Source organism: Notamacropus eugenii, chromosome 2 (genome assembly GCF_028372415.1).
Source record: "Notamacropus eugenii isolate mMacEug1 chromosome 2, mMacEug1.pri_v2, whole genome shotgun sequence".
NCBI classification, from domain to species: domain Eukaryota; kingdom Metazoa; phylum Chordata; class Mammalia; order Diprotodontia; family Macropodidae; genus Notamacropus; species Notamacropus eugenii.
The window spans coordinates 482,204,339-482,223,462 of NC_092873.1; the positions used below are offsets into that span (position 1 = coordinate 482,204,339).

Genomic DNA, 19,124 nt, shown 5'->3' on the forward strand with positions numbered 1-19,124 from the left:
AGAAAATACAACAGTCAAGTTAAAATGATCAAGACGTTGACTAGTAAATGGATTAATTGATGAGAAATTACAGGTAGTAGACTGGCAGTCTGTACCCAACAATACCATAGGCTGTCCTAAGTCCATATCTCCTTGGGGAGCTTAGTAAATGAAGAAGGAAAAGCTAGATTATGGTAAAGTTCATGTGGAACAACTTAACACTAAGCCTTAAAGGCAACAGGGCAAACAAAACAACAGAGTCCTCTCCAATGGCAACGAAAAACTGTGTTTCACAGTTTCTCTTCTGCCTACTATAGAAGAAAGGTCCCAGGTCTGAAATATATATGTTTAAGAAAACCTATTAATGAGTCACATGATAATCCATAAGCACTCAGTGTACCCAGAATGAGACTTTAGCCTGATCCACTGGCTTTGCTAATCAAACACAGTATGCCATTAAGAAAATATTCACAATTTTTTATGTACTAGTAGTACTCATTTTGCTGAATCTGCTTTTATTGATGGCATTTCTCATATTGTGTGTGTGTATGTGTGTGTGTGTGTGTGTGTCTGTGTCTGTGTGTGTTTTGGTATTTCCATACAGGCTGTCTTTCAAAAAAATTCGTCAAAATATTGCCCACATCTACTATAAAAACACAAAATTGCATACACAACACAAATATGGTAAGTCATAATAACTAGGTACAGACAATCCTACCTTTCATTCAACATCTGATGGACAGATAGGTCTACTACCCTGGAAAACAAGAACTGAGGGTTAGTGGTAAGGGTCCCAGCCTTACTAACTTACTAAATCCAGGAAAAATCCTAGTTACCTCCCTACACAAGGATTCAGGGACAATATTATAGTAAAACAGAAATTTTTCAAGGAATCATCAACTTAAACTACTTGAAAAAGAAAATATGCTAGAAGGGGAAATTAAATTTATCAACCTATAGAAGGAAACCTAAAAATTTCAACGTGAACTACAAGACAACTTTTATAAGACACTCTTATTGTTGTCCTGTTGTTTCCAGTTGTTTCCGACTCTTTGTGACCCCATTTGGGGTTTTCTTGGCAAAGACACTGGAGTGGTTTGCCATTTCCCAATATTTATAAGACAAACACAGTGCTAAAATCTAAACCAGGGAAAGACAAAGCAAAGAAATGGTTCGATGATCCAATATAATTCATGAATACTGATTTTTTTAAATTAAATGAAAACCTCATAAAAGGAAAACTTTTGATATGTTTGTGGGGAGAATTCTGAAGACAAGTTAGTATTGTCAGATTTTTTGTTGTATTTTCAATAAGATTGCCACATTTAATGGATACCAGTATCGGTAGAGAATGGCACTGTATTCAAAGTACTTAGCAATGACGTATCTATCAGTTACTAGATTTTAGATGTGAGATTCTTGCCTTTCCTGTAGGACAGAACTATGGGTACATACAAAGAATTATTAAGGTGGAGGCAGCAACCAGGCAGTTTGATAAACAGGACTTAACACAACAATTAAAGAAAAATGCCACAAGTGTCCAGGCCAGGGGCCCAGTCACTCTTGACTTTTTAAGGTCAGACTATCTACGCAGATTCCATCAAAGTGTCTCTCACATGAGGATGTAACTGAGCTCCACCCACAGCAACGATATAACTGTTACCATGGCAACTAAGGTACTTGAGAGGGACAAGAGCAAAGGGAGACTTAAAAAGAAAAAGACAATATGTGGCCTAAACAAAAATATGTGATGGTGTAAGGGGGGCTATAAAGTCTTTATTGCCACTTGTTAAGGAAGACCTGTATAGCTCACTCGTGAGTAATAAGGCGGTCAACCCAAACTAAGGCACTAAAATTTTTATAGTGCCCCACACATCATGTGTGTATGTATATAAACACATATCTATATAGCTATACAGATATAGGTGTAGAAAGATAGAAAGATGGAGAGAGGTGTATAAAGAGAGATAGATGGATAGAGACAAAGAGAAAGATAGAGATAGATGTATGAAGAGAGAGACAGAGGTATAAAGAGAGATAGATGGCTAGATGTATAAAGAAAGAGATGAATGAATAGAGAGAGATAGATGATTGTGGTATAAAGAGATAGATGGATACAGATAATAGATAGATGATAGATAGGGATATAAAGAGGGACAAAGGTATAAAGAGAGAGAAAGACAGAGGCATAAAGACAGATAGAGATAGATGTAGAAGTATAAAGATAGGTAGATGATAGAGATAGAAAGAGATAGACAAACAGAGGTAGAGAGACAGGTGGAGATAAAGAGATTAGAGAGAGAGGAAGAAAGAGAGAAAGAGAGAGAGACAGAGAGAGAGAGAGACAGAGAGATGCCCACACATATGTCTACCCACTCATACTTACATATATGGGATTTATTTTTAAATGATTACATTTGATTAATGAAGAAGATACCTTTCAGAATTCTTTCTGAAATTGACTTTACCTGACAATCTTTAAGAAATCAAATACATTGAGATCAATCAATCAATAAACATTTATTAAGCACCTACTGTCAGGCACTGTATGCTAGGTGCTGGTGATAGAAAGACATGAATCAAAAAAGCATAGCCTTCAAAGAACTTCCATTCTATCAGGGAAACACAACAGTTACACATATAAGTATACACACACACACACACATATATATACACACATATAAATTATCTATACAACAAAATTTAAGATCAGAGGCACTGGACAGTTCTCATGTAGAAAGTGGTGTCTGACCTGCCTTTTGAAGGAAGCTAGGGATTCTATGAGGCTAAGGGGAGAAGGGAATGCTAAACATGAGAGACAGTCTAGTGTTTCAGGGGAGGGAGGCAAAGTATAGAAATGGGCAAACTTGGTTCCAAGGTTTCTAGTAGCAATTCTATCCCCAATCTACTATTAATTAAAAACAGGAAATACCACTACCCCGAGGCATGTTCCTAACTATCCATGGGAAAGAGAGAACACTGTCACATTTTACAAATATACCTCACTTTACCCAATAGATGTGTGTCAGTAACATTGAGAGGAAATCAAATTATACTCTTAAATGCACCATTACAGTTACCTATTTAGTGGAAACCTGCTGTGATTCCTTTTTTTAAGATGAAGGTGCTCTTGTTAATATTAATAATCACCCTTTAATGTATCATCCTTTGCAAGTTTGGATTTTTATACAATGACGTTCCTTCAAGCAGGGCATGTGTATACTAATGATCCCAATGGATCTTCGGCTAAGAATAGTATAGCCAAAAAGGCAAGATATGCATTTGTCTCAGACACCTGAGCCTAAACAAAGAGCAGACGTACACTCTCTTGGGGGGGGGGGGGGGGGAGGAGGTCTAAGCTCTGCTGACTGAGGTTACCCTGCTAAGTCCAACTGCCAACTTCACACTTATGGTCACAGCAGGCAGCCCAGCAACGGTGATTTTTGAGACCTTACATTACACATGACAAACTACTTCTTAGTGATGTTGTAAGAATAAATGAGATAATAGGTGTGAAAATTCTCCCAGGTCTTTGAAGAAAAAGCATTACAGAGATACAGGATAGACAGGTGGGCACGATTTGCATTTGGTCATTATGGAAGCATGGGTGATGCTGTATGTCTGTGTATGAAAGGTCAAAGAAGGCTAATGCCTCCATCAGAGTCAATGAAGTTCCATTCAAAAAGTATCTATTGAGTGTCAGTCAATGAGTTGGGGATACAAAGACAAAAATGAAACAATCAATCCATCAACAAGCAATTATTAAATATCTACTGTCTGTGCTAATGATGGAGATACTAAGTCAAAAAGAAACAGTTCTTGGCATCAAGGAGTTTACATTCTACTGGATAATGTGCACTGTAGCATTAAGACTATCCCAAAGACAGAGACCCAGCCAAATACCCTTCATCTTTTAAGAGTCTCATGAAATAAAATATTTCTTTCCACTTTGTGTTGTGATGTTGAAGTTTGTGTCACAGAGGGATTGTTCCTAGAAGTGCAAAAGGTGACCACCTTCTACCATGAACAAGGTGGCTCATGACTGTAAAAGCAAATCTTATCATCAAGCCTTTGTCAATAATGCAAAAGGAGATACTTGCCAGACTGAAAACCCAGAGGATATAAGCAACACAAACAGACCAGCAAGAGGCCAGTAACATACTAATATCAATGAATACTTGACCAACAGAGTATTTATAATAATGGAACACCAATGGTTTCCATTTTGTGATAAGCTAAGTGTGCTAGTGGACTAGGTTAAAGCCCCAGGCTCTAAGCTCTACTTGCTTTTTTTTTTTTTTTAAATCACCAAATGGTTCATTTTCTTTAAGTTTAAAAAAAAAAGGACTTTTTAATTAGGTGATGGAAGGACAAATGTTCCAAGTGCATTTTGCTGAAGTTAGAAGTGCTTTGGAAACCCTTCCTGTCAAAGCATTTAGTAACACAAGATTTAAGATGCCCAATTAATTTTTTCCAGCAACCAGCCAAAAGTAGATGCAGGAGAAGGTTAAAAGCTAAGTGTTTAATTAATATTAAATTTATATGATTCTCTATCACTGAAAGCATTGTAAAATTGAAAAAGCAGTTAATTTTACGGTTGCTGTGTATTCCTCAGCTTTGATCTTTGATCTATGATATAAAATCACCAACTGTAAAGATTTTCCTGCTTTATTATAACTAGTTAATGGTGGGGAGGAAAGAGGAGAGGGGGGACCTGTGGAGATCATGACTGGGAGCCTAGAACCAGTTAGTGATACTGCTCTGAGAACCAAGATCCAAGAAAAAGATGTCTGGGGAATGATCTCCAACTGAGTCTTTGCCCATGAACAATGTTAGGTGAAACACCTAAATGCCAATGGAAAAAATACAGGTGTAGACATCACAAGAGTTAGGTTTTTGTCCTACCACCTCCACTGGCTGGCTTAAAGTAACTGCCTTAAGCAAATTACTACCTCTCTGAGCCTGTTTCTACCCTGCCAAAACAGGAAATAATAATTACTTGCCATGTCTACCTCATGGACTTGTTGTGTGCCCAAGCAAAATAAGAGATGTGAAGGGTTAGGGGTATGGACGGGACCTCTGATGTCACTGGTAAAGGGAACTGTTGGATAAGGGGGTTTCCTTTACTAATGTATGTCAGTCCCTTCTCTGCAACTTGAGTCTTTGAGAGATGCCTATAGTCAACCAGTGTTGCACAGTCAGTATATATGGCATCAGGGACAACAGACTGGCAAGTTTTTTGAAAACTGTAAATCATGATGCATATGAAGCATAGTCCTGTCCTTGTATCCATCTACCCTCTCCAATCAGTCAGTCAATAAGCAAGTCTAAGCTGAATAATGACCCTTGGAAAGGAATCAAATGAAGGGGAGGTGGGAATATATTTATCAACCCAAGCAATGTTTTCCCAAGGTTCCATATCCTACTATTCCACACCAATCAAGGCAGTTACAGGTCCACCCCACTAGGTCCCAATAAAAAGTCACAGGTCCTCTGAATCCCCTCCCCCCAAAAAAGATAAAAAATGTAAATGAAAAATAGTGAAATGTAAAAACCACATCTACACCAAATACAGGGAAGGAAGGAAGGAAGGAAGGAAGGAAGGAAGGAAGGAAGGAAGGAAGGAAGGAAGGAAGGAAGGAAGGAAGGAAGGAAGGAAGGAAGGATAGAGAATGACAGGAAGAAAGAGAGAGAAAAAAAGAGAAAGAAAGAAAGCACACTGTGGCCTCCCAGAACTTTGTAGCCTATTTGCTCAACAGAACAATAGGGGCTTTTCAGATTCCAGCCCTCCTCCATTCCTATCTGCAAGCCAGAGACAAAGACCTATTATGCAGAATAGATTTTACTGAAAGGGAAAAGGAGGGTGAGTGGGAAATGGGATAATTCATGTGAGGTGTTTTTTTTTAATCCCATCAGGGACCTCATTATAATTTCATTATTAGCAGAAAAACCAAATAAGTGGTAAGAAAAGAATTTCAACTCAATATTCACACACACACACACACACACACACACACACACACACACACACACACACACACACACACACAAAGATGAAAAGTCTTTTGAGCATCAAAGAGGCTGCTAATTTTCCTAGCTTCAAACAACTCAGTGAAAAAGGCGCTGATGAGGAATGTGCTTTTCCCCCTGGCTCCCCTGTACACTTTTTCCTCTCTCCCCTTCCCTCCCCAAAATGAAGCTTCTCATTTAAAGTAGGAAAAAAACATAAAAATCAGTAAGAAAATCAAGATCTTTCCACCTTTACTGCCAAGCACCAGAAAGAAGGGGGAAGAGAAAGCAAACCAAGGAGGTTTCCATTTAGAAAGACACTCGGACACTAAATGGGTTTTTGAAACATTATCTAAAGATGAATTTATGAAATTCCACTACAGGAAAAAGTAAAAATCAAGAGAGAATGTATCCCAGGATGAGAGAGGATGGAAAAGGTAGAGATAGAGAGTTGGGTATAAGAAGTGGAGGGAGAAAAGATACACACACACACATACACATGCACACATAGATGTGTATGTATAGGGGTGTGTATGTTCATAGGTATATGGGTATATATGCATGTATGTGTAAGGACGTGTGTATTGTGTACACATATACATAAATATCCATGTTTGTGTGTCCTATGCCTACAGAAGCTGATTGACAGATGGAACAACCAACACCCCAAAGCTCCCATATTCAAAATGACAGTTGCAGCAGCCAGTTAAAACAATAGTTCTCAGTTCAGTCAACACTGGACACAAGCCTGTTGAACATTATAACACCTTTTCCTGTTATGTATGTGTGTATACGTACATGTATGTACATACATATATATGTGTGTGTCTAACTATAGATATGATGTTGCGATTTCTGAGTATATATAGTCATTTCTAATATACGTATACACACAAATAAATATATATAACAGGAGAAGGTGGTTGGTCAGCCAAACATATCACAATGACAGCATCTCTACAATGCTTTAAGGCTTGTAAAACATTACACATATTATTTCATTTGATCCTTATAACAACTCTGGTAGGTACAAGCTATCATTATTTCCATTTTACAGATAAAGAAATTGATGCAGACAGAAGTCAAGGGACTTGCCAAAGGTTACCTCACTAGTAAGTATCTAAGTTTGAATTTGAACTCAAGTCTTCTGGACTAGTGGTATGTGCTTTGTTAGTTAGTATCCACAGAATGGTAAGAGATCTGGGGAAAGTCTTACAACATATAATGGATCCCTACTCCTCCTAATAGAGAATTTTAAAGTAAGAAATGGACTCAAGTTGCTCAAGATGAGAAGGCATAAATAAGCTGCCCACTACATGGAGGGACTCAGATCACAGATGCATGGAAGCATGTATAGAAGTCGATGCTTAAGTAAAATAGTTTTCATTTATGTAACACAGTGCTTTATTGATATTTCCTCATCTGATGCTTACAACAGGCTTAGCAGATTTTATCGTTATCTCCATTTTAAAGATGAGAAAACTGAGCCTGGGTGTATGTGTGTGTCTGTGTGTGTGTGTGTGTGTGTGTGTGTGTGTGTGTGTGTTTTCACATATATGGTGAGAAGGAAGCAAAGAATCATTTTTATAAGCTGCTCGTTGCTTAGACTGGCCGGCTACGTGGCGCAGTGCATAGAGCACTGGGCCTGGAGTCCGTAAGACCTGACTTGAAATCTGGCCTCAGATATTTACTGGCCATGTGACCCTGACCTCAGTTTCCTCAACTGTAAAATGAGCTGGAGAAGGAAATGGCAAAGCACTCCAGGATCTTTGCCAAGAAAAGCTCAAATGGGGTCATGAAGAGTTGGACACGACCCAAAAACAGCTAAATAACAAACAATACTGCCCAGTTGACACTTTATCCATTTTGCTCTCAGGTCATCTGTCTACCTTTATCTGTTTCACTTAAAGAAATTCCTGAACTTCCATGAAATTTCTATTGGAGAAGTCAGAAAAATTTGAGCTCAAATACAGCCTTGGGTATTTATTACCTCTGTGACCCTGAAGAAGTCACTAATATATCTGCCTCATTTTCCTCATCTGCAACAGTCGTTGTGAGGATAAAATGAGATATTTATAAAATGTTAAATAAATGCTTGCTGATTATTATTATTCCTCAAACAACATACAAGAAGGCCTAAGTATCCTTTACTAATTAATTTAAATACCACCAGGTGTTCAACTATCCTTTGATTGGCAAGACGGGCATACCATCATCAAACTTTCAGCCACAGAATCACAGATATCAGCTTTATCCTGCTGTTCCTTTCTGGTTGCCCTGTCACACACACAATCAGGTCCAAGACCAGGGATCTCCCACAATCCCTCACCAAAGACTTATGCTCATATTTCATCAAGGCATGAGAGTGACACTGGGTTCTCAAAGGTTGTGCTGGTAAAGCATCATCCCAGGAAGGTCCTTCCAAAGGGAAAAGGCTTCACATCTGTGTTTGATGATGGCTGCATGTATGTCACTGTCTGGCTAAGCTAAGAGAGATTCATTATTGAAAGGTGAGGAGCAGAAAAATTATAATTTATGTAAGAGGAAGAAGTATTCTCTATGACCTTATATTACCAAAAAGTATCAAGAATATAAGTAAACTACTAACTATCCTTTTGGAACAAGAAACCTCAAACTGAAGATAGTGTCAGGCTACAGTATAACTTGTGTTAGTGACACCTATTGATGAAGTTTGGTATTACTAACCCAGCTCTATTAGACATTTTAAATACTCAGGACAAAAAAAGTAGGGTGGAGATTGTTAATGTTCTGAGACTGAAAGAATTCATCACCTTAATTCTTTTTCATGAAAAGTTTTCATTTGAGTCTTGGGAGTTCCCCCACAACCCACCCATATCAATGTATTACCAACTTTATACTTGAATCCAGTGGAAAAATAGGTCAAGTTAAGGAAATTTGCTTTAAAAGCAACTTTATCAAACAAAATCTCTTGTAGAAGATAAAGGTAACCCTGTTTAAAATTCTGCAAGATGCCTAGTTAAGGAGGTATTAGAGGAAGAAAGCACCATAGAGCAAACACACCAAGGTTTTCAACACAGAAATAAAATGATTGTCTAGTGACTGACTGATTTTATAGAACTATTCTGCCATCGCAAGGATGGCTTTGACCCGAGAGCACAAAAATTTAGAGGGGCACTGATAATATGTCTAGCCCTTTGGTAGCATATAAATAACCAAGCTTAACATTTAGCTGGCAATAGTCATTAGCCATAATGAGAAGCTACCAAGTGGCAGCTTCCCTTTTCCCCTACCATCATTCCCCCGCTAACACCATGGCCACACTCCAGCTAAGGTTTTTGCCATCTTCCCTGCTTTCACCCTTCCCCTAGAATCAGCCTTCTGAAATTTGAGGGTGTCCATGACTCCAACTACAAACTACAAATTAAGTAAGGACATATGTACAGTGCTGCTCATCCTGGGCACAAAATTGATAGTTAGAGGTCTACTGTATCAGTGTACATTAATGCCCTGTTTGGCTCCCATCAAAGGGAACAAAATACTGAGGAGGGGTGGTATAGTCATGTGTCCCAGTTGACTTGATTGCTCTCGATTATTAATTTATTTAAAAAGGTAACTTTGATACAAGGATTCATCTGCTGTGTGCATGCCACCAACTATAAACAGCTACATACAAAGAATTTATGATGGTATAAGAGAAACATTACATGTATATTATCACACTATCTCCTCAGGCTATATTTTTTATAATCTAATGGCAACAGTAGCAGTTGCTTAAATTGGAGAGTTCCAAGAATCCATCAGAGATATTTATTTGACTTTAAGGTCATCAAAAGGAGAGGACTCCAAATGCCATGTTATCTGAAAAGTTGACCCATACACAAGTGGAATTTGTGTTTAGCCCCTTGCGTGCCTGCTCCCAACTCCAAACATACATACACCTCCTTCCTCTATCTCCCTGTTGGATTTCCATTCATCCATTCTCAGCTCTTGTTTGTCTGAGGCCACATGGAACTGGATTTGTCAAGCCCCCTTTTAACAACTTGTTGTCACAGTCCATTACCAAATTGCATATAGTTATATATTCCACTAATTAGGCTTCTAAAATATCATTAACATGTCTCTTGATCATTAGCATAACGTATGAGGCGTCCTCGTTAGGCACGACTCGAGTTTGTTAACGTGGTAATGAAAGGCACGAGGCTGGCTGGCTCTGCAGGAGCTAAGCGCAGAGAGGAAGGAGGTAGATGAAGCCACTGAGACCGAGCCACAGAGACAGATGCAGAGACACACAGGGAGAGACCACAGAGGAAAGTCCAAAGAAAGAGAAATGGGGTCGGGGCATTGGGGGATAGCAGGTGGAAGGGCAGGTTTGACAAGAAGGTGAAACTTGATGCTTCACCCCCAGCTCTGGAGAAGAGGAAACCTGGCACATCCCTCAGCTTGCCAGCTGTGAGCCTTGCCAATACAGAAAAATCTAATGTTTCCCAGCAGAGAAGAAAATAAAGCAAGGAAATCTTGCTAATGTCACTTTCCACTGTCCTGACACAGGGTTGGTGAGCCCCCTGGCTCTGCTCTACACCCACCCCCTCCCCTTGGGTGATCATAAGCAAATCATGACTATAGAAAGCAGCAGGCAGCCACCACAGCAGATGATTTGAACTACCTGAGGGTGACATTTTTCTATTCCTCACCAGGTCCTTTATTAACACACTGCTAGATGTCTCTATCTATCTGCACCCACTGGGTTGGTGACGATCATCTTGTGTGCAATGGGGCAGGTCTCACCTCCAGAGATTACCAGCATGCTACTGGGAGAAGAAAGAGAAAAGAAGGGGAAGAGATGGCAGTGCCAAAAAAGGCAACAGATTGGCCACCTTGAGTGTATGTGTTGTGAGAGTGTGTGTGTGTGTATGTGTATGTGCGTGTGTGTGTGTGTGTGTGTTGACTTCAAACAGCTTGTTTTGCCCTTAGCTAAAGGGTGACCTTTCTACATAAGAAAATGTATCTGAATGTTGCTCTGCAGAAACACAGTAACATATAAACATCTATAACGTAACAAATCCAACACACATCAATAATACTTTTTTTTTCAATAACATGAGCTACTTGGTTCTTTGGAAGCCGCAAGTACAGAATAGATTATCATTCTGATTTCCACTTTCTTTGGGGGAGAATAGTCATTAGGAGGAGTGGGAGAGCAGAATTAGGAGGGCTGATCAAGGAGCACAGGGAAGGCAGAGGTTTCATAATGGAGAAAGGTTGATCCAAAAGATGCACCTCTACTATAGGTCAGAGAGCCAAGGAGATTAGAAAGCATTTCAGGAAAGACAGCAGAGGGAAAACATTAGCTAATGACTAGCACACAGAGGTAAGTCAAGGCCTTGGGGCTCCGGATTTTTCCCCAAAGCACAACATAACTTATTGTGAGGATTATGGTATCAAAGGATCATAAATTTAGAGTTGGAAGGCACTTTAGGGGTGACCTAGTCCAACCCACTCAATTTGCAGGTGAAGAGACAGAGATTGAAATGGCAAGGCCAAGACTCAAATTCAGGTCCTCTGATTCCAAGTGCATTACCATTTTCACTGCACCCTGGGCTCTTCTCAGGGAGATTGTTGGATGCCTCTGGGGCTGGGATGCTGGAGAGGTCAACAGAAAGCATCACCACATTTTAGGTCCACCTCATACCTATAATCACAATTATCTTTCCAAAGCATTTTCAAGGTCAGGCACAGTGAGGGGTGTATGCCATGGAATGAGCGAAGAGCAGAGGATCTTGGGAGCAAAAAGCAAGATGCCTGATGACCCTTGGCTTTAAACCAACAACTCACAATAATCTATTTTTTTCCCATTTAGTAATCTTAACTACTTGGGCCTTTGTTAACACATATCTATTCAGACTTCACAGCTGTTAACAGGTCAGTGCTACAGTGGAAGGCAGATAAGTTTAGAGGATACAGCCAGCTATCTTTCTAGGCTGGGTTATCCCAACTTGACACCTGAATTAACTGATCACCCTGTTGCATCACTAATTATGGAACTTAGTGACAATAGCACTTGTGGTCATGTCACCAAATCAATGCCAGCTTGTGTTAAGATAGAGCCCTAGGACCTATCTGAGTTAGGAAATGGTAGGGGATGTTAATCCTCGAGTCTTCTATCTGAAGTGCTTAAATCCAAGGTCAAGTTGAACAAAGCGCTGGTGAAGCCCTCAAATCTTGAGTCAGACCACTGTAGTTAGAAGGTGATGGAATCTTATAGGTTAAAGGAACATCAGCAAGATTTCCACCCTCCCACACATGCTTGTAATGGTCTCCTCCCTCTTCTCCATCTTCAAGGTTCAGGGTGGCCTTTCCTCAGTCATCCCCTATCCCAACAACAAAGTGACTATAGATATATGTCTTTACTTTGTAAATATTTGATATTTGCTCATCTGTGCACATGACATAACCTCCTGAAGGCAAGAACTGTTTGATTTTTTTTTTTCTTCCCAGATTCTATGCTCATTCAGTTGAATTGAACCTTCCATTTATTCAGGAATCTCTTTGAAAGCATCCTTAACGGGTCTCCATATTGTATTCTCATCAAGCATCCATCTACACTCTCCTACACCCCTCCAGATAGCTTGGGAGGGGTGGGTTTAAAGAAGAGAAGATGGAATCAGTTCCTACAACCACAACTTTCTTCAACACAGGGATATGGGGGCCATGTGCTTCCGGCCTTCAAGACACTAGGAACACTCCCCTGCTCCTAGATTTATGAACAAGTAGATAAAGATTCTTCTATTCAAACAGAGCAATCAACATGTCCTTCTAATCATATACAATTCCTGAGTGTGAACACCAGATACTTTTCCTTAGAATAAAGGGACTGAACATGTGATGAGAGATGGTCAAGTATTATTATGAGTGAGCATAAGAATGATATTAACAAAGGGACTGAGCCCTGTTGTCAAGTGATTAAAAACAAACACACACACAAAAACCCCACTAGCTCTAGAGTCAAAGGACTCTCAGACACTTACTCTACCTGATTGACCTTGGATAAATCTCTTCATCCCCCTGGGCCTCATTTTCCTTATCTATAAAACGAGATGGTTGACCTACATGGCTTTCAGCTCTAGACCTAATATTCCTATGATCTCCAGTAGTCTAAGAAAAGACACTGAGTTAGAAATTTGAGTGAGGCAGCCTAAAGTTCATTGTCTAGTCCTAAGGGAATTCTACTTAGCAACTTTTCAGAACCTTTTTCCCATGGTTCTTATCTGCTGGGCAAATATTAGCAAGTTGGCACTCTCCTACTGCTGGATCCAAGCACTGCTTACATGATGAGGATTCAGGCAGTGGGGGTGGGGTGTAGGAAGGACAAGAGAAGAAGAAAAGGGAGAAAGTATAGTAAGGATGAGAAATACCTAGAGCTTGTTCCCAAGATACAGTAAAAGTTCACTAATTCAAACTAAACTGGAGAGAAGCCAGGTAGAACTAGTGAAAATTTTAAGTAGATTTCTAAATGCAAATGGAATTTTTTTGTTTTGTTTTGTTTCACTATTCCTGACATACAGTAATTAGAATTAATAAAGTATTGCCCAGTAAGGGAGTCTTAGGGAACCTGTTTTAATTGCAGGAAAATTTATTTTAATTAGCACATATGATGGTTAAATATAAATGGGTATTTCTACCTTATAGAAAAATGGTTCATTATCTTAAGTAGGTTCATGGATCACAGACATGAAGTTGGAAAGAATTTTAGAGATCATTCAGTCAAACCCTCTCATTTTCCCAAGGAAACTGCTTAAGAAATTGGGGCCTGGAAGGTCAGGTGACTTAGTGAAAGGGACTTAGGTAGAATTTGAAGCCAGACTTTCTCATTCCAAATCCAAGACTAAGAATTCCCCCAATGCTATACTTTTATTTTTGTTCATTATTCATCATTCTTTCTTAGGGGTGATAAACTAGCCAAGTCCTTCCTTGCCCAATGATTAGCAAATTAGCAAAGTGTCAATTAATAGCATCATAACGGGGTAGGTACCTAAAGAAAGAAAGGCTGTCCTCCTGTTCCCTTTTGTCTGCTTTCTACACAGATAAGATTTGCAGAACAGAAAGGAATTGCTTCTCTGAATAAGATCAGCTTTTATGATCAACTACTTTGTTGGCCCTATTAAGTGGTGGTCATCACGAACGGCTTCAACACCTCCATTCGAGCAGCTGCCCATGTATCTAAAGTAAGGATATGGAGGGCAGAGAAAGAGGTCAGAATGGCACCCTACAATGAGTAGGAGAGAGCCAAAATAATGATAATGGTTGACCATCCTGTGCTGTTTTACCTATGATTTCAACTGGCTTTCAAAATGGTATTGGCCTTAGGTTATAACAATAATAACTGATGTTTACATAACATTTTAAAGTTAATGAATCACTTCAAAATCACTGTCATTCCTGACAATGGTGTACTTAAATGTATAACAACCGGTATTATCCTTATTTAGAGATGAGGTAACTAAAGCTCAGAGAGGTTGCCCAGCGAGGAAGTAGACTTGAAGACAGGTTTATTTTGATTCCATTTCTACCTCTTTTTCCTCGAATAGGTAATGTTGAAACAAGGTAAATTGGGTAGCTGTTGTTGATGATACTTTTTCAGTCATGTCCAATGCTTCGTAATCCCATTTGAGGTTTTCTTGACAAAGACACTGGAGTGGCTTTGTCATTTCCATCTCCAACTCATTCTACAAATGAGGAAACTGAGGCAAACAGGGTTAAGAATTTTAGGAACCAGTAAATTTCATCTTAGGATTTGACAGAGATAATTACCATCATCATTTGGGCAGGGAAGGGGTGGATCAGAAAAAAATTTGGGACCAAATCTGTGATTTCATCAGTATAAGGAATTCTCAGTGAGGAAACTACCTCTACCAATGCAGATTACATCTACTCAGGCATTTATAGTCTTAGAAAAAAGTGTTTTAGACACCAAGAATTTAACTGACTTAACCAAGGTCACACAGCCAGTAGGAATCAGAGGACAAATTTGAATTCTAGTCTTCCTGACAATAAGGCCAACTGTGTTATCTATTATGCCAAGCTGCCGCCATAATATTCACAACAGTAATACTGAATGGGATATTAATGAAGTAGTGAAGAACCTGGGAGAAAACAGGAAGTTCTCTATTGCTACCAAGAGATACAGGGAGAAAAGGGAGGAATAATTAGTCAACAAACATAAAATCCCCACATATAATTGGAAAAGATGTGGGGTAATCAAATGGCAGAAATCAGAAGATTTGCAAATGCATATAAATCATATCCCCTTTAATAAAAAGAGCTCCTCGTATTTCTCTAAGTACTTCAGAGTTTATAAAAGTTTCACTCACAACAGTAAGACCAGATTGCAATGATTTTTACAGATAGGAAAAATAGGTTCAGAGACTTTCCTAAGGTCACATATGTAGATTTTGTAGGCCAGGCCTCAAACTCATTGTTCTCTCCATTACACCTTAAACTGGGGGTGGGGAACCTGCAGCCTGGAGGCCACATGTAGTCATCTAGGTCCTCAAGTGTGGCCCTTAGCCTGAATTCAAACTAGAGGGCCTCATGTGGCCTTGAGGCTGCAGGTTCCCCACTCCTGATGTAGGCAGTGTCTTCTATAGAGACACCTGCATGTGTGCTCATTAAGAGTTAAGATCCTGAATTTTTAAAAGCAGACAAAGTCTTCTTCCAAGCATTTAGTCTATCAAGTCGTTTCCCACCCCCTTGCCACTCCCTGCCTCCTCCCCATCCCCCCCTTCCACCCTTTAGTGAATAACCCAATAAGTCACTGCTTGAAAGATATTGTAAATAGTTCCAGCAGAGTGCAGTTTGGGGCAGCTTCCAATTAGCCTTCACTTAACGGTCTTCCTTTCCCTGCCAAGTTTGTGCAGTGTGTTCCCAATCCCCTGCCCTCTGCTTGGCTCAGGCTTTGGGGGCTGGGAGGGAGGGAATGCTTGATCAGGCTGGTGAACACTCTGGTACCCTAGTAAATTTCAGCTTGTCAATATCCTCAGGGAGCCGAGGACAGCGAATGAGAGGAAACACACTCATGGGATCATGGAATCTCAGAGGTAGAAAAGATTTTAAAGGCTCATCTGATCCCATCCCATGCTTGATGTATGAATCACCTCCACAGCATCTCTGATAAGTTCTTATCTGGCTTCTGCTTGCATACCTCCAGGAAAGGGAACACTCCCTCATAAAGTGATCCCTTCCATTTTGGGACACCTCTCTTACTAACGACTTTATCCTAAACTGAAAATCTCCCTGCCTTGTAATTGCTGCTTGTGGCTTTAAATTCTGCCCTCTCTAGTCACATAGAAGCTGTCTGTATTTTATACCCTGCAAATAGCTGAAAATAGCACCAACCTCTCTACTAAGACAAGATGCTCCTAAATTGAGGGAGTAATTTATATATCAGAGAATGATAGATAGTTCCAATTTCTCTCATTTGGTCATCACATAACTTATTGCTGTTGCTACTGCCATTTTTAAAAATTAACTTTTATGTAACATTTTAAAGTTTACATAATACCTTCAACACCTTATCTCATTTGATTTTTTCCAGAAACCTTTGCGGTAAGTTGAAACTAAAGACATTATTGCCATGTTACAAGCGAGGAAACTGAGGTTCAAAGGGGTTAAGTGACTTATTTACCCATGGTCACACAGGTAGTTTGGAACTCAGTGGAGACTTGACTACAGTGGAAAATCTGCTACTTCCCCCTCTGCTAACTGGCTGATCTCCAGTTTCTCTTCTCTCTCTATTACTCTTGAGTTTTGGCACTAAATACTTCAAGTTAAAACTTAAAATTTACTAAAGATTATGGAGAGAGACAGAGAGACATGGATATTCAGATGGACATAGATAGATAGATAGATAGATAGATAGATAGATAGATAGATAGATAGATAGATAGATAGATAGGAGATAGCAAAATAGGGCTATCTAGATAGACAAACAGATAGCTAGATAGGTATACATAGATGATATAGGGCTAGAGATATGGACATATAACACAGACAGATCTAGAGAGAGAACAGATGAGAATGAGAGAGAGATACAAATGCAGATCATCAGACCAGTAAAGAATGTATTGCTCGCTATGGGCTGGATACTGTCAGAGAATCTGGGGATACAAATGTAAGGAAACAAGAGAGTGCACCTCCTCTAGATTCTTACATTCTGATGGAAGAAGACAACACATAACATAGACTTGGAAAGTCAGAGTCAAGGAGAGGGGGGAGGGGAAAAACCCACTGAATTATATAGAGTTTTGGGTTGGTAGAAGAACAAGGTCAGTTCATTCTTGGGAGCAAACAAACACCTATACTTCGCAACCTATGTGAAATGAAAGCCTACTGGCCTGAATGCTCTGGAATTAATGGCTTCCTCAGTGGCAGGCCAAGCTCTCCACTACTTCAGGAATACTGGAGATGGCAAAGCCCAGGGAGTTCCTAATGTGTTTATTTCCCTGTGATGAATCCCTCAGGCACGTGATAGGATTACTGATGCAGAGACTGGTAAAAACCCTTACCATGCTGGCTCCTCTCCTATTCCACAGAAGAGCAGGGTCTGAACAGTATTAGAGAAAAGAGGATAAAAATCATTAATGTGGAGCTAATAATCCTTTAAAAAGGCAAATCTGATTCCTCTTCTTTCCCTCTCTCCTCTAACGACCTTAAAAACTTTCAGTTCCTGGAATATCCACCAAAACAGCACAAACCTAACTTGAGATGTAGAATGAAGGAATATATCTCCTTAGTGACTGAATGCACTGAATGCAGGGACACTTCAGCCCTCCTCAGGTTAAACCACCATGGAATTTATCTCAAAACAGGCATGGGGCTGGATCACACAATTTCTCTTTGGCTACATTCCCCTTCTTCTAAATTTCCTTCGTAAAAAGTCTTCAAAATTTACAAAGTGCTCCAAAAAACATTTCCATTAATTAGGCAAGTTGCATGTTAAGAAACTATTATTTTTATTTATTTGATCTCTCCAGTAATGGAAAAAGTTGTGCCACTTTGCACATTATAAGGCAGCTGGCCAAAAGGAATGTAACTAGCGATCGAGAAAGCCCTTGCTTGAAGACACTAGAATTTAGAAATTTACAGTTCCCAGGCAAATATTCTGTCCACTGGGAGGCAGCATAGACTGTTGGAAAAAACAGGGTTGGAGTTAGGTGATCTGGGTTCTAGTCTCTGCTCTGCTATTTACTTACTGTGTGACCTCTGACAAGTTATACAACCTCTCTGTGTCTCCTTTCTCTCCATCTGTAAAGCACACAATATATGTTTCTATCCAATTAAAGAAATGACATGGAAATAAAATAAGCTTCAGAAAATAAATACAAAATACAAAAATTAAAAATAAGCTTCCAAAGTCTAAGTAGAGTCAAAATTACAGAAATGCTCAGTGTGGAAACTAATCCTCTTAGTAACTGTGTTCTCCCTGATTGGAAGGGCACTACCTCTGGCCCACTCCTGGGTAGAGGGCTTGTGGTGGTAGTTGCTGCCGCTGCTGCTGCTTTTGTTGCCGTTTTAAGAATGGATCAAAGTCTTTCTCCCAAGACCCATCATGTCAAGAAGGTGAGCCTGGAAAACTATGCCCAGCAGAGTCAAAGTACTACTAAGCTGAGAAAGCTTCAAAAATGGGTGTAGTTATGGACCTCAGATCTGTTTTCAGAGGACTAGCAGGACCAAGTTCAGAGAGGCCCTTCACCAGGTTAGCCATAGGATGATGACGTTTTTGGTCACAATCTCTCTCTCAAAGACCATTTACTAAGATGTATATGGGTTTGTTATATGTGTTCTTCATCTGTAAAATGGAGAGAATAGTAACCCATACCTCAAATGGTTGTTGAGAAAATCAAATAAGTTGACACATTAGCTGCAAATTTTAAAGCGCGATGTTAACATTATGATTATTGTTAGGTATATTTCATAATGATGGTAATATGGATCCTTGAAATACTAGCAGAGTAAGTATCTTGTTTTGTAAACGTTACTGTAGGTATTTTTCTAGTTGAAAATGGGTTAGTGATTTGACTAAAATTCAGAGATAGCCAGTAAAGACATCAGGCTTAATTAAAGCCAGGTTTCTGGGCTCTGATGCAAGGTTTCCACAT

At 39.5% G+C, this 19,124-nt stretch overlaps 1 protein-coding gene across 3 annotated transcripts in view; it reads right to left on the reverse strand.

Moving 5' to 3' along the window:
* PBX1 (PBX homeobox 1) overlaps positions 1–19,124 on the reverse strand; it is a 327,667-nt gene that overhangs the window by 243,543 nt on the left and 65,000 nt on the right. Inside the window, exon 1 of one of the 3 annotated variants that reach the window (XM_072648768.1) lies at positions 698–750. The exons of the other annotated variants lie outside the window; for them this stretch is intronic. Within the exon in view, the coding sequence (XP_072504869.1) occupies positions 698–704 (7 nt within the window). The 5' untranslated portion in view covers positions 705–750. Of the gene's footprint in view, positions 1–697; positions 751–19,124 lie in introns of those variants that run through there. 3 annotated transcript variants of the gene reach the window in all.